Source organism: Lemur catta, chromosome 1 (assembly GCF_020740605.2).
Source record: "Lemur catta isolate mLemCat1 chromosome 1, mLemCat1.pri, whole genome shotgun sequence".
Classification (NCBI taxonomy): domain Eukaryota; kingdom Metazoa; phylum Chordata; class Mammalia; order Primates; family Lemuridae; genus Lemur; species Lemur catta.
In genome coordinates this window covers 11,314,099-11,337,108 of record NC_059128.1, presented here as the reverse complement: position 1 = coordinate 11,337,108, position 23,010 = coordinate 11,314,099, and the positions used below count along the sequence as shown (strand labels likewise).

Sequence of the window (23,010 nt, the reverse complement as noted above, 5' to 3'; positions counted from 1 at the left end):
CATTGAAGACCAGATTCCCATTCCCTCAATGGGCATTTCCAGAACAACTACTTCCATGAATGCCATGGGATGACAGGATGTTCAGGCTGTGCACCGCAGGGTCATATGTTCCAGCCCTACTTCCTGTTCTGAGGAGCCCCGGCTCCCTTGCAGCTAGAGTTCTCAGTGTGCTGTAGATTCTGCCAACTGAGGGGATTCAAAGGGCAGGAAAGAGGCAGCATGTTCTTCCTGCTACTGTTTCCACTAGCAACCAAGGTCATAGAGACCTAAGTATTGAGAGGTTCATCCACTTCCTCATTCCTGTACAGGGTGTTTTTGGGTTTGATCATTACATTTTCCACTTGTCTTAGTCTATTTGGGCTGCTGTAACAAAATACTGTAGAGTGGGTAGCTTAAATAACCAGGGATTTGGGAGTACAGGGAGGGGTTGACTATAAAAGGGCAGCACAAGGGAATTTTGGGGATAGAGAAACTATTCTGTCTCAGGGATGTGATGGTATGCATTTCTCAAAACCTATAGAACTGCAAACCATAAAGAATACATTTATATGTAAGACAGATCAATCCATTCATTCATACATAAATAGGAAGTGGTCAGTTTTATTAAATATTCCAAGATAAAGGAAGAGGAGTGACAGGTTTCCCCTGGATCCATGGAATGAGGACTTAGACCTCCACATGGGTGGGTCCTGGGCCAAAGGCAGAACTGACCTACGGAATGCAATGTACATTTCAAGAGCATGGCTTCTTGGCATGGCCCTTAGAGCTTCCAGGGACACAAGGGCTGCTCCTTGGATGACGGAGACCGTAGTGCTGAGATGTGCACCTGCTGTGGGTAAAATACTCAGATAAAAGGAGCCTGATGTTTGCTGGGCTCCCAGCTTTGGTTCTTCTCACTGTCTCTCGGTCATTTGTTTACTCGCCTGTCTGCACCAGACCAGGCACATCCACAAGGCTCAGCGCCTAGCCTAGTGCCCAGCATATAGCAGATGCTCAAGAAATGTGCATCAACTTGTACTCTTTTAGCATCAGGGTATTTTCCACCTTGATAACCTCCCGCTTTCTGAATAACCTTGGCCTTCTCTGAAAGTCAGATCACCCTCCAAGGTGAAGAGCTGCTATGCTTGAGGAAGTCTCAGGATACGTTAGTCTCATCCGCCAGTTCCCAGTGAGAGAGTCCAGCATCTATCGTGGGTGTTCTGTAAATACTTTTTGGATAAATTCATACATCTTGAGAACTAGCAGCAATGTTGGCAAAAGTATAGAGCCTTGAAGGGGCAATGCTAATGTAGAGTATCACCCAAGTAGCTGTTTATGTATAAACAAAAAAGCTCAAGTGTGTCTTGCGGCCTCCAAATGGCAGTTTGTAGGCTGCTGGGGGGGGTGGGATTGGAAGTGCTTTTGTCTCCAAGGTCCTTGGAGTTTCCCCTCCAATGTTCAGGAAGGACCCTCCCCCCAGCTCCCCTGGGCCCTGCACACAGTTGAGGATGGGCACGTGGGAGGGAGGCAGAGACCTGGGGTGTAAGGATGCCTGGGCATGCCCAGGACCAAGAGGGATGGAGAAGCCACTTCTGGACACCAAGGTCCAAAGGCAAGAATCTTAAAAGGGAGTGGCGAGTGGCTGCCTTCCCTCCTGCCTTCCCTCCTGCCATCCCTCCCTGATATTCCTCCGTGACATCCCTCCCCACCACCAGGCGTACTGGGTGCTGGGATCATCCCTGTTCCCTGAGCTCAGCTCCACCTGCAGCTACATCTCCCCCTTCCCTGCATCCACCACCTCCGGATTTCTGCGGCTTAAAGGCTTAGGCGCGACCTCGAAAGCCGTGTGTGTGCCCTGCTGATCCCTCCCTCCGCCCTGGGGATTTGAGCAGACAGGGCAGGCTCAGCCCCTCTCAGACACACGAGCATCACGCCCTCTAACGTGGCCCAGCGGCTCCTGATCCCGGCAAGGCCGTGGGAGGAGAAGGAAGGTTTTCTCAAGAACCTGGGATTAAACTGCTCCAGCATTCGGATTGCAACGTGGCCCATCTAATCTATTACTCTGTCTCGTTCTCTTGCTCTCTGGCCCCGTGAAGCCAGTTTTGTCTTCTCTTTTGCTTTCTCACACCAAGGCTGTGTCCTGTGGAGCTGTGGGGACAGAATGTGCAGCAAGAAATGAATCTATAAGTTAAGGACACTCGGAGTGACGGGCAGCTGGCCAAGCTGGCGCTGTGCGTACATCGTCTGGCTCCTTACGGCCGCGGCCTCTCTCCTGATCCGCATTGGTAGGGGAGGGCACAGCCCCCGAGGTGTTAAGCAACTTGCCAAGGTCACACAGGTCATAGGGGGCAAAAGCACTTCCTGAAGCCTAAGTCCCTCTGCTTCTAAAGATGATATGCTGAGCAGCTGTGTAGGATGTGTACAGTTCCAAGTGGTGGCTGTTGGTGGCCAGGGTGGCAGGCGTAGTTCCTGCTGAGGGTGCCCCGTGGTCTGTGTCCCCACCCCCCATGCCAATTCTAGAGGGTCTGACTGGAAGTGGACTGGTCCCAGCTGTCAGCTGCTACGTGGGGAGGGTGGGGTGGGCATCTGGCTGCTTTTGCAGCCTCTGACATTCATGCAGCACGTGACACACACAGTAAGGATAACTGTTTTGTCACCTTGCGTTTTGGCAGGAGATGGCCACTGGAGAGGCAGAGGTCCAGAGAGGTTGAATGACATGGCCAGGGTCACATAAGCTCATGGGTAGTTGAGCCAGGACCCCAGTCCCCAATGCAGTGTGATTTCCACTTGAACAGAACATCTCTGTGTTATAGGCAGCCCCTAACCCCGGACAGGGATCACGGGGTCCCACCGTGAGTCCTGGTTTATATGGCTGGGTGCCCTGAGCTGGTCATATCCTTCTCTGAGCCTCATCTGAAAACAGATTTTAACTCATGGCTGTAGTGCCTGCCTCATGGCTTCAGCATGTGCCGGGAAGACTTGGATGGTACCGGATGGTGGGTCTCAGGCAGCTGGGAGCTCTGCAGTTACCCCCTGTCTTTGCTGGCAGGTGAAGGCCCCGTTTGGCGTTCACTCTCTTCTCCTCTGTGGCCCTCTTGAATACGCATGGGAGTGCTGGGCAAGGCATGAGCCTGAAAGTGTAGTTGTCTGTTCCTACCAAGGGCAAAGCCATTTATAACCCACATCCCCTCCCTGCTGGAGGCTGGATGACATGTCCTCAGCAGCAGAAAGACGGCATGATATTACTCTAATTTTCAAAGATTCTAATTTTTCAAACATTTTCAAAGATGTTATTCTAATTCCCAGGATTGGATAAATCACCAGCTTTCAAAACACTGGTTTAGAGAATTAGGCAATGTCTCAAATTTTCATGGAAGAGATGTCTATTGATCTGCGCTGAAATATCCCAGACAGCCGCGTTTCTCCTGGAAACAAGATCTTGGCCTCAGGAATGTCGAGTCTCTCCCTTTATAATTCTCCATCTCAGAGCCGACAAACCTTGAAGCGAATCCATGCCCTTCAGCCGACAGCAACAATTCTATTAGAGAAGTTTGATTACAGAGAGAGAGAGAGAGAGAAGTGAAAGAATCTATTTTTCATTAAATGCTGCTTATTTCAAAGTGGGAGCGTTTTCTGGGTGTCTAGGGAGCTGGTGTTTTCTGTGTCTTACTGGGGAAATCTGATCTTAAAAATCAGAAAAGTTTCCTTGTAGAGAAGAAATGTCATTTTCAGAGCTTAGGGCTAAATTATGTTTACAGAGAAGGGATTTCTGTCCTGGAAGTTTATTTAACAAGCATTTATCAAGTGCCCACTGTGAGCTAGGTGTCATTCCAGGTACCTGACGGGTTTGCAAGGATAAAGGAGGAGATGATACAGATTGTTGTTAATATTCTTGTAAATATTTTACCATTGGTTTATTGAGTTGATTGCTAAGGTCTCTTGAGAACCTACTGTGTACCAGGCCTGCCTAGGCACTGAGGATGCAATGGCGAGCAGGAGGCTGTGGGTCCCTGCCTTCTAGACGCTTCCAGTCGGTGTGATGAGGATCAGTCCTGGGGTGTCTTAGTGGGGGTCTGCACAAATGGCATTCATTCCTGTTTGCATTTGTTTGTGGAAGTGCTTATCCACTGGTTGTCTCCAACAGGGCAGGGGGTGAGAAGGGACTATCGCTCTCTTCCCGTAAACATCCTGAGGCAGGTGAGTTGCTCAGAGCTGCTAGGGGTACAGGATGGTACTCGAATGCTGAGCATTTGATTTGGATTGTCGCCACATCGTTTTGGTTGTTATGAATAATATAGCTATGAACATTCGTGTACAAGTTTTTGTGGGGACATATGTTTTCTTTCCACTGGCGTATATACTTGGGAGTGGAATTGCTGGTCACGTGATAACTGTTTCATCTTTTGAGGAACTGCCAGACTGTGTTCCAGGGCTGGACCATTTTACATTCCTACAGCAATGTATGAGGGTTCCAATATGTCCATATCCTTGCCAACACTTGCTATTTTCTGTCTTTTGAGTTTTAGCCATCCTGGTAGGTGTGAAGCCTTTCATACTGTTTTTAAAAGCAAAGGCATATCTAAAACATGATCAGCTCTAAGGCGCTAGAATATCTGTGGATAATCCAATATCCAGCAACTTTTTCCTATGAGCCCCGGTCTGCCCTGGACTGAGAGATTGCTGGCTGCCTCACTGGCCAGTCCCCAGTCAGGTGGGCTCTGCAGTTCCCTGGTGGACTCTCAGATGTCACACGAGCTTTGTCAGGAGACCCACAGCTAACTAATGGTCTGCCATCTCCTCTTGTCTTCCAGCAATTCACGAGTTCCCCACAGACCTGTTCTCCAATAAGGAGCGACAGCACGGAGCCGTCCTGCTGCACATTCTTGGTGTAAGTGGTCCCCACGGCGCGATGTCACTAAACTTGTGGCACGTGAAGCCTCTGCACAGCAAGGCAGAGCCACAGGGTGTCTGAGATCTTTTCCCATCCTTGTGACAACCCTGTGAGGAGAGCAGATTCCTCACCTGCTTTACCCACAAAGAAAAATGTTGTCTTAAATCTGTTAGGTGACATGCCCAGTGTCACACGGCTCTTGGCCCTGGAGCCAACATGAGAATGCGAGTCTTTCCTGTCCCACATTTTCTGCTTTGGTAAAGTGGCATGATGTGTGAACATGGGTCAAGTGCATCAGATGTTGCATGGTCCACGATCCATCCTCATATGTGCTTGCTGTCTCGATTCCCTGGACTACCCCTGAAATTTACCACCTTTGCATAACTATACAGATGGTCCCTGACTTAGGACATTTGACTTATAATTTTTCAACCTTATGATGATGTGAAAGTGATGTGCATGTGGTAGAAACTGTACTTTGAGTTTTGAATTGTATCTTTCCCCGGGCTAGTGATAGGCAGCAGATACCCTCTCCCGAGCTGGCAGGGGTGATACCCTATGGCAGACTATGTTGCCAGATGACTTTCCCAACTGTAGGCTAATGTAAGTGTTCTGAATACGTTTAAGGTAGGCTAGGCTAAGCTGTCATGTTCAGTAGGTTAGGGGTATTAAATGCATTTTTAAATTAGGATATTTTCATATGAGTGTGGGTTTATTGAGACCTAACTCCATCATAAGTCAAGGAACATCTGTAGTTTAAGACTTTAGTGTACCTCTTGTCAAACTTCCCTCTATATTCAGATAGACCTTGATGACTAATGGTGGAGTTCAAGTAGTAACTCAAAAAGGAATGATGGGTTCAAACCTAAATCACGGATCACACGTCTGTGATGGAGTCAGACAATCTACAGCCCCAGGCAAGTCTGGCCCACCGCTTGTTTTTGTAAATAAAGTTTTATTGGAACACAGCCACTCCCATTCTTTTTTATCTTACCTGTGGCTGCTTTTGTGCTTCAGTGGCAGAGCTGAGCAGTTGTGTCAGAGACTCCATGGCCCACAAAGCCAAAAATATTTACTATCTGGCCCTTTACAGAAAAAGTTTGCTGACTCCATTGTCTGGTATGGGGAACCGAAGGTGGTCAAAGTTGACTTCCCTCCTTTGGATCAACCACTGCAAATTCTCCTCCCAATAAGCCTCCCCAACCACCCAGCACCATCTGCTTGTGTCTTTACACCCAACCAAGCAATCGTCTTTGCAGGCGATAATTAAGAAAGTGAAATCTGGGATTCCCACATAGATAGTAACAACTAGAGAATAATGAATGGGTGAAGTCTTAATTAACAGGATAAACCATTAATGAAAATGAAGACTAGCATGAGAGCTGTAGGCACATTTTGAATGACAAGCCTACTTATTATTTCTAAGATAGAGTCATTATCTCTCTAGCTTCTCTGGCTTTGCTCTCCCTCCCTTTCACTAGGGAGTGTGGATTTGGCTGATGTTCCTGTGGTCCTGCCTCATGAAAGTCTTGGCATAGCTGAGAGGAAGCCAGTTTTTTGCTGCACTGAGCACACCGCAGGAATTTTGCAGGAACCTTTCAGAGCAGGGGTTACCAACTGTGGCTGGAGGACCAAACCCAGCTCGCCACCTGTTTTTATAAATAAAGTTTTATTGGCACTCAGGCCACACCCATTCTACAGCTGCTTTTGTTCTGCAACAGTAGAGTAGTTGTGAAAGAGACAGTTTGGCCTGAGAAGCCTAAAATGTTACTATCTGAGCCTTTGTATCAAAGTTTGCTGACCTCTTTAGAGCATGAAAGGACCCTAGCTTAGGAGCCTGTTTTGTCTGCAGCGCTCCCTGGCCCAAGAGATGGAAATCAGGGCATCATCTGGGCCCCCCCTTTCTCGCCAGTGTTTGTCAGGGTGTCAGAGGCGAGAGTGGCCCTTTGGCCCACAGCAGGTCACGCTGGAGGGGATTGCTATGAGTGTGACTTCAAGTTAGAACCCTGGGCCCCGTAGCAGGGGCCCTCCCACCTGCTCTCTCCCCTTTACCCACAGCCCTGCTGTTTGTTCCTTCGTGCTTCACCCCAAAAGATAATGGGTCAGCCACTGGGACAGTCACTCCCGGACTCCAGCAGACACCTGCCTCAGATACCTTGGCCACAACTACCGTATCTTCTACTTTATTTAATCACAGTTAATTGATTGTGAGGTTGTCACACTGATGTGGCTGAAGCAGCCAGGCCTTTCTCACTTGCGAACAAGACGTCCATGTCACATTTTCTTTGCAGACAGAAAGGTTTGCCCCAGAGCTCAGAGTAAAACGCTTCTCCTTTTCCATGGGTCCTGGTCCTCTCCCTCCAGTCTCGAGGTCCTCACTGTCCACTCCCCACCCCACCTGCCTCTTCCACCTGCTGTTGTCAGATGCATTGAGCACACTCCTGCCTCACGGCCTTTGTGCCTGTTGTTTCCTGGGAGATCTAGAGACTTTACTTGACAGTTTCTTTGTCCCCCACTAAGGTAAGTCATGGGAGGCAGAGGGTTTTCCTGGCGTCCTCACCACGTACCCCTGATTCCTGGAGCAGCGCCTGGCACGCAGGGTGAGCTCGGTGAAGTCTGCCAGGCAGCTGAATAGATGGAGGGGCCGGGAGAGGCTCCAGATACGAAACCGTTTAAAACTACTGATCTGTTCTTACTTCATCATCAAACGGATGAAGAAACCGAAACCTGGAGATGTGACTTACGCAAAGTCATGTGGCAGATAAGTCCCAGAACAGCATTAGGGTCTGGACTCTATTCCATGACCCTCCCCATGTAAATGGCCCACGTATTGTCCCGTGTGTGGGCGTGAAGTCGCAGCCCAGGAAATGCCACATCTCAAGTTGCCATTGGTTTTGGCAGGCGGTGGGCAGTTGGTAACAAGGAAATTGTGCCTCCCCTAAAAATAAAGGGAGGAAATTAGAATAATTGTAAATTGTTAAAATGGTGATTCTAAATGCTTTTCTTCTTGGCCATTAGGGTTAGATCTTGCCTTTTGAGGGCAGACTCGGTGCCAGGAAAGAGCTGCTGTTTAAGAAGAGATGTTGTCAAGCCACATTCTGCTTCACCTCTGGCCACCAAAATGTGTGTGGGTCCCCCCCACATACACACCAAGCAGTTCGGTGGACACCAGCGAGGTGTCCCCTAATGCAGTTTGATCCTGACACTCCCTACCTGCAGACAGTGTCAGCTCCCACGGGCTGAGGGCTCGGTCCCACGAGACTGTCCCCGCTTCAGACACACTGTGAGCCCCGGCTGTGGCCTTTGCTTCTCACCAGCCGGCGCTAAATCAGAGCTCCCACGACCCGCTTCTCGGGTTCGATTAGTTTGCTGGAGCGGCTCACAGAACTCGGGGAAACGCTTCCATCTACCCGTTTATCATAAAGGTTATTACCAAGGATACAGATGAACAGGCAGATGGGAGAGGTGCAGAGCAAGAGTCGGGGGATGGGGCGCAGGGCTCTCACGCCCTCCCCAGACACCACCCCCCGGGGACCTCCCCGTGTTCAGTTGTCCAGAGCTCTCCGAGCCTTGTCCTTGGAGTTTTTAATGGAGGCTTCGTTACCTAAGCACGATTAATTACATCATGGGTCGTTGGTGACCAACCCGACCTTCGGCTCCTTCCCAGAGGTTGGAGGGTGGGGCTGAAAGTCCCTCTGATCGTGCCTTGGTCTTTCAGTGACCAGCCCACATGCCAAGCTATCTAGAGGCCCCCGCCACCAGTCAGCTCGTCAGCATGCAGAGGACACTGCTGTTACTCCTGAGATTCCGAGGGTTCCAGGAGCCGCGTGACGGCAGCTAAGGGTGGAGGACAAATATGTATTAATATATCACAGGATCACAAGGCAGGAAGGAGCACAAGCTCATGTGGCCTGAGTTTCAGTCCCCTCTGCTGTTTAGTGTGTTATTTTTCCTTCTGGGCCTCAGTTTCCCCATTTGCCGATGAGGGGATTGAGGGAGAAAGTCTCTAGGGTGCTGGAGTTTTCCTCTGTGCCGCTCTGTCCCCCCGGCCTGTACCCTGGCGGCCTGGTCTGGCGGTGGGGGGCGGGGGGTGGATCCTGGGCAGGTGCCCTGCCTGACCCGCGTCTGTCTGCTCCCTTCGCAGGCTCTGTACATGTTCTACGCCTTGGCCATAGTGTGCGACGACTTCTTCGTTCCATCTCTAGAGAAGATCTGCGAGGTATGTGGCAGGGACCGAGGGTGCCTTGGTGTAGACTTGGGAGGTTTGGGGGTGGTTGAGGACACGTGGCACGTAAATGACACGCCCAGGACTGGGGAGCACACTGGTGGCAAAAACTGTCACCCCCAGCACTTGGTGTCTGCCCCACGGCGAAGCCTCCCTCGGGGGCCCCCAGGCTAGACTGGTGGGTGGAGTCCTCCCCAGAGCTCAGCAGGAGAAAACGCCCCCAGCGTGAAATCGTTGCCCAGACGGCTGGACCCACGGCACGCCGTTGGCCTGTGTGTGCCGAGCCTGGGCAGGTCGCGGGCTGTAGTGAACGTGTCCCATAACCAGCATGGGCGGCAGGTAACAGGTGGGGATCCGCACGCTGCCCTGGGAGGACGCGTGGCAGTGGCAGGGAATTCCCTCTGTCCTAACAGGCTGACACTTTCTCCTCTTAATCATTTTGTTGATCTTTTACTGTCTTGCCTTATTTCTCCCCATATATGAGGCTCTGGTTAGTCTGTTTCTTTACTTTGCCTTACTCTCAGCTTCTGGTCCGGGAAAGAAAACGACCATCATTTGCAGCACCTACTGGGTACGGAGTGCTTGGGCTTTGTCACCCTTTGTCCCTGTGAAATTCCCAGCTGTTTGAGGCCATGTCATCGTGGTGACATTTGCAGCTGGGAACATGGGTTGTTAGGGGCAGCTGCTTCCCCATGACTTTGCCTGCTGCTGGGCACAGCTTGGGCGGCTTAGTGTCACTGCAGGGAAGGGACTGGCTGCTCCAGGCCTGGGTTCCCCGAAACAGTGAGCTGGCAAAAGTGTGCCAAGGCCCTCCCCTCCTTGCCCCAGCCTGCCCCCCCAGCACCACCTCCCCCCTACCCCATCCAGCCACGTGCTCACTCCATCCAGATGCTCATAGCGAGAGGATGGAGCCAGAGGAAGAGTGTGAGGCACAGAGGAGGAGAACAACCGCTGTGGTGTTGGAGCAGGAGGTTCCACCTTCGGCCCCATGGAGTGGAGCGCTGGGGGCAGCACTGACCTCAAGTGGTCTGTTGCTGCCTCTGCCCTCTGGAGGTGGCCCTCAGGAAGAATGTAGTCAACTGACCCTTACTGAATACACACCCAGGCGCCCACTAGGCTGGGAGCTCAGGGAGGGCACAGCAACGGGGTTGGGCCCCTGCCCCTCTGGGGTTGATGGAAGCCAGTGGCAGGTGGGTGACTATGGCACAGCACCGTATCTGGTGGAGGCACCAGGTTCCCCGTGGAGTTACCTGTGTCCCAGAGGATACAAAGGGGAGCAAGGGTGATGGTCCCAGCCCTGTAGGTAAGACTGAGTTGAGGGGTCAGTGAGAGACAGCAAACATCCGAGGAGCCAAAGGGAGGGAGGAAGCATCTCTGTTGGGAGAGGCCCAGGAAGGCGTTTGGCCCAGGCTTTGGAAGTGGGAGGCGTTTAGCAAGCAGAGCAGGAGGAGAAGGGCGTTCTAGGCACAAGGAACAGCCCGAGCAAAGGCAGGGAGGAGCCAGGCAGGAGGTAGCACAGTCTGGCTTCTGCTGAAAGTTCTTGGAGACGCTTTGGTGACAGAGCCTCTTCTGTGGCACCTTGCACTTTGGCAGGGTTAAGAGGGCCAGTTCTCTGCCTTGGGGATCAGTGCTGTGCCCAACCCAGAGCTCTGTCCCTTCTGAGGACCACTCCATGGCCCACTGATACATGGGGAGGTTTATGCTGGCCCAGAGGGTCCTCAGGGCCTCCAGAGCCCAGGGCTGCCCAGTGGCACTTGGGAGGTAGGAGCAGAAGAGGCCGAGCCCTTCCCTGAGGGGCCTTTGGAGAGCCATGGGGAGCTACTTCAAGTTGGCGCTCAGAGGACCCTCAATCTCCTTTGTTTCTCCGAGCACCCAGAGCCCCCAGCACCACGTTTCAGATCAGAGGATGGGCCGGGCCTCCGTGGCCAGAACGTGGCCTCGCCAAGCAGAGCAGGCCTTGACCGGAAGTTCCCAGCCCCGTCCCGTGCTCAACCCTGGGCACAGGCCGTCTGGGTTTCCGTGAGCTGCTGCATGTGGGGCTGCATGGAGGAGGCCTTCCGGAATGCAAGGCCCAGCCGTGTGTCGGGGCCTCCAGGTCCCACAGCCCTGATGTTGTCACAGAGGCCCGTACCCAAAACCTGCATGGGAGGGGACAGTCACCGGACTGGGGTGTTCCTGTGGAGTGCCATCGTGGGCCAGACCCTGTTCTAGACACAGGGGATCCAAAGATGAAAAAGAGCAGCCAATACCTTCATCTCCCAGTGAGGGAAGGCAGGCACGTGGCCCGCAAACCCTCCCATGCGACTCGTGTTTCAGCCGCGGAGGATACAGCACATCGCGTGTCCAGGGGTAGTGGCTGGCCCCAGGTAGACGGAAAGGCTTCACCAAGGAGACGTTATTTAGTCGGGCTCAGAGGATGAACAGAAAGTAGGCTGGTGGGGGAAGGGGAAGAGGGGTTTTGAGCTGAAGGCTGGCGGAGGGCGGCTGCTCGGGGCCCAGGTGAGGCTGCCGGCAGAGGAGCTCGGCTGCGGCTGCAGCGCTGCTGTCCTGCTGGCTCCTCGGCTGCCGGAGTGTCCAGTCATCATGTCCTCTGCCCTCTCATCACATCCTGAGGGTCCATGGTCACTTGTTTCAGAAACTGCATCTGAGCGAAGATGTGGCTGGAGCCACCTTCATGGCTGCAGGAAGCTCAACGCCAGAGCTGTTCGCCTCTGTGATTGGTGAGAAATCCCCACAGCCCGAGACACAGGATCTGGAGAGAGCTCGGGTTTGGTGCCAGCACAGTGGGGGCGTTTGTCAGCTCAGAGCCTCAGTTTTCTCATCTGTAAAATGGGCAGTTGGGGGGGGGAGAGAGAGAGAGAGACAGAGAGTAGATTGGTGGTTTCTTGTGGTGTGGGCTGGAGTGGAGTGCTAAGCAGGGTGTGTGATTTCTCTTGGGGGTGGTAAAAATGTCCTAAAATTAGATTGTGGTTTGGGCTGTGCAATTATATGAATATACTAAAACTGCTGAATTGTATACTGTATATGGGTGAATTTTACAGCATGTGAATCATATCTCAATAAAGCCATTCCCAAAAAACAGGAGGATCGGAGTAGCTGGTCTCTGAGGGCATTTCCACGTCCCTGGTTTTGCTGTTTGATAGCAAAAACAAACGGCTTGCTTCCGTGCGTTGGGGGACGCTGAGGACGTGCAGCCGAGGCCAGGCTTTGTGCCTTTCCCTTCCAGGCGTGTTCATCACCCACGGGGACGTCGGGGTGGGCACCATTGTGGGCTCCGCCGTGTTCAACATCCTGTGCATAATCGGAGTGTGCGGAATATTCGCTGGGCAGGTCAGTGGTTCCCCCGGCCTGGCAGACACGTGCCCTGAGGTATGGGTCATGAGCGTCTATGACAAGAGGTCAGGTAGCAGGTAGCAGTGGGGACACCCAGGGCTCAGCCTCGGCCATGCCAACAGCTCCCTGTGACTCTGGGCGGTCAGTTTGCCCCTCCCAGCCCAGGTCCTCGTGCATGACAGTGGCACCTGCGTTCTTTCCGCCCCCGGCAGTCTGCGGTGCGAGGGTGGACGTTGGTTCCACAGCAGCGGCTGGTTGAGAAGCACCTGTAGCCCCAGCCTGAGTTGGATTCTGGAAATATTTGAGGCCTGGCTTTGGCCTCCCCAGCAGGGAGCATGAAGCTGGCTGCCTGTTGATACCTCGTTAGATATCCTCAGAGCCGCAGGGGAATGTTGGATTTGACCTCAGAGAGGTGGGCTCGCGGGCAGGCAGCCGGTTACAGCTGAAGGAGCCAGATCAGGCAGAGAGGGCCCGCACCTCTGGCTTCCGGGAAACATGCACTGTTGGGACCTTGGAGGAGGAGGGGGTAGTTTTGCCGCCTTGAGAACATGACTTGGTTTCGTCCTGTTCGCCAAATATAACAAGGACAAGGGTTGGTCTGGAGTTAGGAGGAGCTCCGTGGGTTTGCCCCGCACCTGCGAGGTCTGGGCAGCTGCACCCACCTCTGCAGCTCCGCGACATTAGCAGCTGACGGGGCTCTGCTTGGCAGGTGGTCCGTCTGACGTGGTGGGCCGTGTGCCGAGACTCCGTGTACTACACCCTGTCTGTCATCGTGCTCATCGCGGTGAGTTGCCCGCGGTGAGTTGCCCCTCCCGCCCCAGGTGTCGGGTCGGCCGGAGCCCTGCAAGTCCCAAGATCCTGCCCTTCTCTGTCGCTGGCACTGTAACCAGAGAACTGTGGTCACATTGTGGTCACAGTTGCCCTCCCCCATCCCCCCACCACTCCCTTTCTTGAGAACCTCAGACCTGGTGCCTTGGTCATCGAGCAAATCCAGGGACCATTCTGGAGACAAAAAGGCCTTGGAAAAGCCAAAGCACACGTCGCATGGTCCATGCAGTTGAGCTCAAGCACTTTGCATGTCTGAGGCTCTCTCCCGTTCCCCGCTCAGGCCTGAGACTCTTTAGCAGACCCAGTTTTAACAAGCACAGTTTCTGGTTCCACTGCTCCCTGGGCCAGAGAGGGACAGCTTGGGGCAGCCACAGGTAGCAGCGAGGAGCAAGGGAGGAGCAGGGGGAAAGGAAGAAAAGGCAGAGGCTGAAACGGGGGCCCCTAGGGTCCATTAGTGCAGGATGTCCCCCCGTGGGCCCCGAAGGCCAGGGCAACACCATGGCATGTGGCAGTGAAGCACGTGTGACACAGACATTGCCAGGGAGCGTGTCATCCACAGGGGAGCATTCTGATCCAAAAGACCTTTTGAGTGGTGGTGCGGGGGCAGGTGCATGTCATGCCCAGACTCTAGGAGTGGAATGTGCCCTTGGAGTGACAGTTCTCAGCCAGACCTAGGGCCACCTTTATATGACAGTCATGTCCCTTGTACTGATTCTCTGTTACTGTGTCACAAATTTCCCCCAAACCCAGTAGCTGAAAACAAACGCTTATTATCTCCCGCTTTCTGTGGTCAGAAATGGCTTGGCGGGTGCTCTGGGCAGAGTCCCTCACAGGCCGAGGTTAAGGTGTCAGCCGGGGTCTGATCCTCTCAGGGCGAGGCTGGGCTTGCAGGAACACTCACCTGGCTGTGAGTGGCCCCGGGCCTGGCTGTGCACCCCGCAGGGCTGCTCCCAGCAGGGCAGCGGGCTCCCTCAGAGCCAGGGCAGGAGCCACGGTCTTTTTGTAACCGCATCTCCTGATACGATGTCCTTTCACTTCTGCCGAGTTCTGTTTGTTAGAAGCAAGTCCCAGGTCCAGCCCACGCTCAAGGGGAACGTGAATTGCAGGTGGTGGATCACGGGGCCGTCTTAGAGGCTGCCTGCCACACCCCAAAACTGAAATTTATGCATAAAATAATCTACCCGTACACAATTTCAAAAAAATCAGCATAATGCCCTAACTATACTATAAAGGAGAAAAGAAGTAATTTATAATAAAAGAATACATCTTCCAGTGTGTAAACATTTTGGCACAAAGATGCTAAAAGATCCAGTGATGTAATCAGCTGCCCCTATACAGAAAATCTAAACAGAGTGAAGTATAATCACCCCTCAATTTGTATGACAGTTACCTTATTGGAAAATTAAGTATTTACTAAAGCCATGTAAAACTACTTTGATTTGTAAGATGAAGTTAGGTTCAAAGCTCAGGTCCTTGTTTTATACTTACCTGAATGTTTATCCGGACATTTAAGACTTGGGCCAAATGTGGAAAAACTTCATCCTGTAGAACTGTCCCACGTGTTTTTGTCTGTCTGGCATCCTGGTCCTCCGCTGCCTCTGAACGCCAGTAGCTGTCCACTGGGCTGTAAACACTAATAATATCCCTGTGAATGTCCCCCAAATTCCCCAGGTGGTGGCCCCCCCTCCCCCCTATGGGGTGCCACTGCCTCAGAGCCTTGAGTTTGGGGAATGCCTGGCCAAGAAGGCCCTCTCAGAGTGGCTTCCCAAAGCGGGTCCTGTGTGTGCCACCCACCATGACATCCAGGAGAGTGGACAGTGGCCTCAAGCCCAGACAAAGCCCCCCAGCCTCTCCTGGCACCATGTGTAGGGACCTGCACATCTCTAAGATCAAATTGGTGGGAGCAGCCTGTCCACACTGGGCCATGCTGGGGCGGTTGGAGGACCACGAAGGCAGCATTTAATTGTGTCTCCTGCTAAAGATGCTGGGTTGGGTTGTTGAGCAACGTCAGCATCCTCTTAGGAAGCCACAGGCCCTTGCTGTCACCCTCTGGCATCCTTTCAAATTGTACAAGCTGCACCTTCTCCCTTGGAACTTCCAAAGAGGTTATGAAAACCATACAGTCCCCCGACACACACACACACACACACACACACACACACACATGTAGCTGTCACTTCAGTCTGAGATTTCTTGATTTTAGCAACTCTATTCAATTAATGAGGGCAGGCTCCTGCCAGGTCAGTGCCCAGCAGCTACCTGGACTGTCAAAAAGCACGGGCTTTATAGTAGTCTAGGGACAGTCTCTAGGGACAGTCACGCTAAGCTGGGGTGCGTGTTGCGGCATCCCACTGGCCTAGGTTTCAACTTAGGAAAGGCCACCTTCTGTAGGTGAGACACTGAGACTTGGAGAGAAGAGCCCGGCTTTCTGCAGCACGTGACAAGGCCGGGATGAGTTGGCTCTGGGTGCTTAGGGGTCTGCATTTACTCTTCTTTTGGAATAAATATGTTTCTCCCCCCACCCCAACCCTCTGTTTCTTTTGCCTTCCAGTTCATATATGATGAAGAAATTGTGTGGTAAGTTCTTAAAGTTAATTTTTGTTGTTAGTTTCCAGTATCCTTGCTTGTTGGGTTCACTGAATCTTTTTAAAAATTACTTTAACAAACATAAGCTTATTAACTTGTGAAAGTAAACAGGATATCATTCTAAGTGATCATGCCTTTGTCCTTTCAAAACAAGGAAATTGTTGCCCTCCATGTGCCTGCCCTGCTGATGTCATGATACATTATAAAAGATAAGCATGGCCCATAGGGACCCAGTAACGGGCCTGTTTCTGGAATGAGAGATACGACAGAGACGTCATGACAAGGCAGTGAATTAGGAAGGGGACCCTCAATTCCCAGGGACAACAGGGAATCCATACAGAACAACAGAACATCAGATCCCTACCTCACACCTCACACAAGAATAGACGCCAGGTGATCTAAGGCTCTTACTGTAAGAAAGCAAACTTTAAAAAAAAGGCGTAAGAAAATACAGGGACTCATCTTCATGACACTGAGGGTAGGAATTGATTCCTTAGTTGAGCTCCATAAAGCACAAACCTCCAAGGCACAGGTTGATCGTTCCACTCTGGTTTCTAGGGCGTGAATGCAACTTACATTTAGAAGCCATAAAAACCCCTTGCTCGTTGGCGGTGACTCAGGATCTGTGTCCTGTGTGGATCATCTGTGGGAATATAGCAGGACAGTCGGGCTGAGGGCATCTGCTGCCCGGCATGAGCAGTTGTGTGCCCTGGGCCCAGAGAGACGTGGTTCTTGTCCCGTCCCATCCTCTCACCCACTGCATGGCCCTGAGAAGGCCTCTCCCCTCCTGGGTCTCATTTCCCTCCCGTGTAGACGGGGTTAGGGTGCTAATGGTTAAATGTCCCTTTCTGGCTCTGCTGGTCTGTGGGCTCTGTGTCAGCAAAGGAAAAGCTCTCAAAACAACCGCAGCCTGTGCCAGGCACCTGACTGAACAAAGTAAAGCTTGTGTGGCTCCTTAGGGGCTGTGGTCGGAGATAAAAGGTCCCCACTGCTCTTGGGGTTGGGCTGCACCCACAAGAGAGCAGTAATGGCGCATCCCAGAAAGAACCCTGGCCCTACCACACCCATGCATGGCCCAGGAGGCTCCTGTCCCTGTGCCCCCCTCTCTATTCAGTCCATTCTTAGTCCTTCCCAGGACGTGGGCCCCTTTCCACCTGCACCCACAGCTTCTCTGGTTCCCAGCCAGGGTCTTGGGTGACCATAGGATCTCTTAGGGTTGAGTCTGCATGAGCGCAGGCCTCTACCCTCCCTGAGTGCTGGGGTGTGGTGACCCTGGCCCCTCCTTTTCCCAGGTAGTGGGGGGAAACTCCATCTGAGTCCTGCAGACCCCTGTAGTTGAAAAGAACCCCCTCAGCCTTCTCTCACTCTGTCACCAAGGGCTGGGCGTGTCTCCTGCACACCTGGATCCTGGACTGGGCATTGCTCGGTCCCAGCCTTCGTGTGCCGTGGCCCCGTGCTCTAACCACTGTCTCCTTTCTTTCTTTGAGGTGGGAAGGCCTGGTGCTCATTGTCTTGTATGTGTTTTATATCCTGATCATGAAGTAAGTGCCCTCCTCTTCCCCTCTGGGCTGCTGGACACCACGTTCCGCAGCCTACTCCCGCCTTTTGTCAGAGCAGGGATGAGAACCTCTGCCAGATCTTTGTCCCTTTGGGCCAGCCCCAGTTCTCCTTGGCCACCCTGCTGGGGGTTGTCAGAGTGGGGGAGAGGTGTTCTGACACTGTTTTGGGGGTGCTGTTTCACACCTAAGCCAGGGAGTCGTGCTGGGTGGCCGGTGTGCGAGGACTGAGGCTGTGCCCCTAACAAGTAGTGAGCACCCGGCTCTGGGCAGCTTCCCCATGCCCCAGGGTGACCACTCTGTTTTGCTGTCTCTATGCATCTCCTAATAATTTAATACCACCCTTTTCAAAAAGCCAGGCGGGTTAAATTCTGCTCCAGGCTTTATAAAATGCCACTTCTCAGGGCCACTGCTTTGCACAACTGCAGGGGGCACCACTTGTAGTACTGGGGATGCCAACGCTGTCCTGGGTTGTGCAACCTCGAGCCCCTCCAGAAGCTGCCCAGGTGAGACCCGTCTCAAAACTACCTGTGAGGAATGTTATTAAACCAGAAAGAGGAACGCAGTTCTGACAGGCCACAACCTGGGCGAACCTTGAAACCATTATGAGTGAAAGAAGCCAGTCACGAAAAGCCAAATGGTGTGTGATTCCACATTCGTTAAAGGATCTGTAAGGCTCAAGTTCGTAGAGATGGAACATAGACTAGACATTAGCGCAGGGGACATGAGTAATCGGGAGTTATCGATTCACAGGTACAGGTTGCTGTTTGGGATGATGAACACATTTTGGACGTAGCGGTCCTGGTTGCAGCGTGAACGTGATTAATGCTACTGAATTGTGTGCTTAAAAATGAGAGTAGTTAGAATGTTAAATTGTATGAGATATATATATATTTTTCCACACCAAAAACAAACAAAAAATAACTACCCATGAGCCGGGCCATGTTCAGGTTTATCTTCCTTCTCACACCTCCATAGGTAATTAAAAAGAAAGAAAACACTGGGTTTTATCAAAATAGAAATCCCCACATTCATATAAAACATTTGTAATGTTTTAGAAAATATGGGTGCTAAACCAGCAGGCTGCAAGAGGAATGTCCTTAAATGATCTCTGAGCGCCTTTCAGTGGGGAGCTGGCCTGAGGTTCTCTGGGATGGAGAGAGACTCTCGTCTCTTGGGGGCTGGCAGTGCCGGCTGTGAGCGGGGGACGCCAGGCAGCCCACGTGAGCGGGCTCTGCTGAGGGAGAGAGGACAGGCGGGCAGTGTCTCCTTCCAGCCTGTCCCCGAGGCCAGGCTGAGCTTCCTTTATCAGCGCAGGCTTGTACCGTGCAGTAAGTAGGCGTCAGTCATTGTCTTGGGCAAAAGATCTCTTAGGCCCCCAGGAAGCCCTCCACCAGCTAAGTAGAGCAGGTGCCCCCAGACTACCTGTGTTCCCGGGCTCACGTCAGCAGGCCCTGTAGCTCAGTACAACAAGGCTCCCCAGTGCCCTCGGGGCCCGACACTCCGGGGCCGTGCGGACTGGGTGCCCGGGACGGGGTGCGAGACCCAACAGACCCCACACGTACCTGGTGGCTGGGACTCCCCTCCGCCACCCTGACCTCTGCCCCACCTGACTTGCAGGTACAACGTGAAGATGCAGGCCTTTTTCACAGTCAAACAGAAGAGCATTGCCAACGGCAACCCGGTCAACAGTGAGCTGGAGCCCGGTAATGACTTCTGTGACGGTAGCTATGACGACCCCTCCGTGCCATTGCTGAGGCAAGGTAAGGCTGAGCAGACAGGATGGCGGAGGTCCGTCACGGAGGCCACTCTCCCCTTCTCTTTCCTGCACACGCACGCACACGCAGACTGTCATTCTCCGAGCTTTGGTCACGGTGCCCTAAATGAGGAGGGAGAGTCGGTGCTGAAAAGGTTGCTTGGAAGGAAGGATGGAGGGGAAGATACACCAGGAAAGAAAAATCAGTAGTTGGAGTTTCCCCGGGAGTTTCCCCGGGCCTCCCGCGGCAGTCTCGAGGCCCGTGTGGCTCTTCAGAAACGCAGCAGTGCCTCTGACCCACGGGGCCCACGGCAGGAAGCTGAGGCTCGGGGTGGCCTGCGCCTCCCTGTGGTTTCCTGCTGGGCCCTGTTCTGGAGAGACCACCGGCCCTCGGGCTGGGAAAGGTTCCGTGGGGGAAACAAGGGCAGGAAGGGTGGCCCGAGGCTGAGCAGGCATCCCCAGCCCAAAGAGCCCTGCCCGGAGCCCCTTCCCCTGGGATTTTTGGTCCCTTGTCTGAAAACGGGGGGTTCTAGGCCTCCGGAGCCAGCCTCTGTCATCTCTTGTCGAATTCCCCACATCATCTGGGCCTGACTGGCAGCGTCCGTGGACACTGTCATAATCCAGCCAGTGGGCAGGAGATTCCCTGTGGGGCGGGGTGCCGGGAAGGAGAGAGCTCACCCTTCCCCAGGGCAGCCAGGGCCCCAGTAGACTCTTGCGTTAGGATGTTGAAGAGCAGGCGTGAGTTCCACCCACAGTATTGTTAGAGGCCGCGCTGGCCGCCTGGGGGTCTTTCTCCCTCAGTCCCCTGGGCCACGGGCAAATCCCGTCCTCTGTCAGGTCAACTCCTTGGTGTTGTCTGAGATGGGACCAGGTGGTCTCAGAAGGGACTTGTTTGCTTGAGTTTGGGACATCTGGGGGCAGGATCCATACTCTCTGGCCTTCTTTCTGGTCTTCTTCCTGGGCCGGATCACGGTAGGGCTTTCCTCCCACGTGCATTTTGGACGGGGGCTTCTGTCCTGTCTCAGGTAAGCCCTGAGAGGGTGGCACCTGTCGCAGGTGTCCCACTGAGGGATGACTCTCCCCATATGGGAGGAAGCTGCCTGCAGGGTGGGGGTCAGGCCACAGCCTGGCTGTGAGACCCACCCCTGAGGGGCAGAGCCTGGCGTTGGGTTCTGTGCCCTGTCTCATGAATGCTGAGCAGGCGACCCCAGGGGAGCCCGTCTCCAGGACAACCTCCTCAGAGAGGGCGGGGGCAACACTGGCCGCTGCTTTGTACTTTAGCTCCACAGAAGCAGTGGCTCCAAGGGGACTGTCACAGGTCCCCAGATGCAGGACAGAAGCTGTTCCTGCCCAGTCACATACCCAGTGCTGCCAGTTCTCTGGGCCTTCATGGCAAAGAAGAGAAACACCACGTGGCAAGTCATTCAGGCCAACAGGAAGTACCTGCTTCCTCAGGCGCCTACCCCGACAAGAGCCACCTGATACCCATGGTGGGACTGACCGACCACGGAGACCCCTCCCCAGGCCCTGTGGGAGGTGCCTCTCATTTCAACATGGGGGCCTCACCCTTGCCAGGGGAATGCAGGGTCCCCAAGGCTGCTGCCCATGTGGTGCCTTTTCTGGCCTCTGTCCCGACTCTGTCTCCAGTGCTTTTGTGCCCGAGACAGCAGGTCATCCCCATGGTTTGTTATCTTCCCCCAAACCTCTTTAAGTCCAGGACAATTCTAGAAAACTGAAAGATCGGACCCAAGACTTCTCCCCAGCACTCAGGACAGTTACTCTACAACTTTGACCAGAGTAAATGCGTTTAGCTAAAGGCCGAGGAGAAGGCAGCCCCAAGGGGGTGCAGGCTGGACTCCGGAGCTGCAAAGTGGGGGTGCCCAGGGACGTAGCCTTTGGGTTTTTTCACCCTAGATTTTACTGCCCCATAGAGGCTCCCAGAGGGCCGTGCATGTGTCACTGCACCCTAAATAGATTTGACCAAAGAAGGAGGACGGGGCACCCAGGAGCACCCCATGTGGGGCTGGGGAAACCAAGGCTTTGGGCCTCTGCCTTTCCTAAGGGTGTTGCCATGGAGTCGCTGGAGATGAGGTCGGAGTTTCTCTCCCCGCCCTCGGCTCCAGGCGGGCCACCGTGCAGCTGCCCCACTGAAGGAAACGCAAGGGTTGCTGGCTGGGAGCCTCTTTCAAGAACACAGGCTCTCTCAGCCCCGGCTGTGCTGTCATCGGTTTTGGTGTTTCCCGTATAAAATCAAAATTTTTATCACTCAACCTCTTGACTGGAGAAGGGAGGGGTAGAGCATTTTCAGCTCACCCAGTCAGCCTCCTGGCTGGTTTTCAGGTGACCTTGCACACATCCTGACGGCCAGGGCCACCTGACCCCCAGCCACCCCACACCAAGCCAGTCTAGCTCCAAATGCTCACTCTGGACCCTTCCAGGCAGCCCTGGCCCTGGGCACAGCTTGGGCTTGGCACAGAGAGGTTGGGGGGCAATGCCTGGCCTTGGGCTGAACTGCCAGAAAACCATGCCGTCATCGAGTTCCCTTCTGGACAGCCAGCCTGGGCTGGGACACCCCACCTCGTCACTTGGTGGGTGACAACAGGATGAGGTGCCCCAGGAGCGAGGTATCACAGCTCTTGTCTCACGAGCCTCTAGGCTCCCTCCTCTGAGCCTAGTTGTCCCCCCAGGCAGGGCCTGGCTCTGTAGGATGGAGCTGGAGCCTGCAGTTTTTGCTGGTGTCACCTGCCTCTGAGATGGGGGGTCCTGAGGGGGAGGGATTTGAGCTTCCCTGCAGCAGGGTGGGGCCATGGCACGGGGACAGGGGTGCTCCTGCTCCTCAGAGTAGAAGCAGAGCCTTTCTGAAGGCCTGAGGCCCCAGGCACTGAGGCTCCCTGTAGAAGGAGCCCGCTACTAACACCCTCCTCCACGTAACCCCGGCACCTTCGCCACCATCAAGAATGCTCCCCCAGACCCTCGGCACCCACCGCACACTAATCATCTCTGACAAACTCGGTGGCCTCTGTCTCCTTAACTCTCCTCCTCTTCTAAATTGTAAGTAGTCAGCTTTCATGCAAGCATAACACATGCATTAAAAAAAAAATCAACCATGAGCCCAGCCAACGACGCACGCCTTTTTGGAGGTTCGCGTCCGTCTCCGACAGATGCATGTCATCCTAGCTTTGTTTTCTAACCCATAAGCCTCCTGTCTGCTGAGCCGCCTCGCTGCTGTTTGGGGAGGAGTGCGTGTGTTTGGTGTGCATTTGTGCATTTTTGTGCAGTTAACTCTCGCATGGGTTTGCTTTCTGGACCTGTTCCCTGGTTACCCGGTTACACTCTCCGGAAACTGGTAACCAATGCAGAGGGCCAGGCATTTCTGTTTTTACAGCCCTTTGGAGGGGAAACTCCGCCTGCTTCTGCATGCTGTGTGCATGAGCGTTTTGGTAACCAGACCCTCCCAGGGACCTGAGACAGATGTCAAGCCCCTCAGGGTACCAGCACTGCACATTTTTATGAGGGTGGCAAGGAAGAGGCCTAGGGTCAGGGGTGGTTTGTTCAGCCTCCTGAGGGGAAAGAAAGAGTCAGAGAGACGCCTCCCTCCTGGAGAGCGTCAGGGTTTGTCAAAGTCACTGGGCTCAGCCAGCAGCTCACAGCGCACCCTCAGGCCCCTCTCCCAGGTCTCCGTTGCCTGTCTAGGGGCCCGGGATCCGAATCTTTGACCCCACTGCCTGTCTTTTGGGGAAAGAAGTTAGGAGCCTCCTCCCCCACAGGGCTGAGATGATCACTCGAAGACTGAGCACATGGCCTTGGGGGAAGTCCAGAGCTAGTGCTATCTGTTGCCTTCCAGCATTTTCCACTC

The 23,010-nt window shown here is 53.6% G+C and overlaps 1 protein-coding gene across 3 annotated transcripts in view; it reads left to right on the top strand.

Moving 5' to 3' along the window:
- The window catches only part of SLC24A4 (solute carrier family 24 member 4), a 139,739-nt gene that overhangs the window by 81,105 nt on the left and 35,624 nt on the right, over positions 1–23,010 (top strand). For 2 of the 3 annotated variants that reach the window (XM_045561916.1, XM_045561900.1), the window contains exons 3-10: positions 4,791–4,867; positions 9,015–9,089; positions 11,731–11,815; positions 12,322–12,425; positions 13,138–13,212; positions 15,808–15,833; positions 17,330–17,383; positions 19,019–19,161. In XM_045561916.1, coding sequence (XP_045417872.1) covers positions 4,791–4,867; positions 9,015–9,089; positions 11,731–11,815; positions 12,322–12,425; positions 13,138–13,212; positions 15,808–15,833; positions 17,330–17,383; positions 19,019–19,161 — 639 coding nt within the window. The remainder of the gene's footprint in view (positions 1–4,790; positions 4,868–9,014; positions 9,090–11,730; positions 11,816–12,321; positions 12,426–13,137; positions 13,213–15,807; positions 15,834–17,329; positions 17,384–19,018; positions 19,162–23,010) is intronic. The other variant, XM_045561908.1, reaches the window with a different exon arrangement.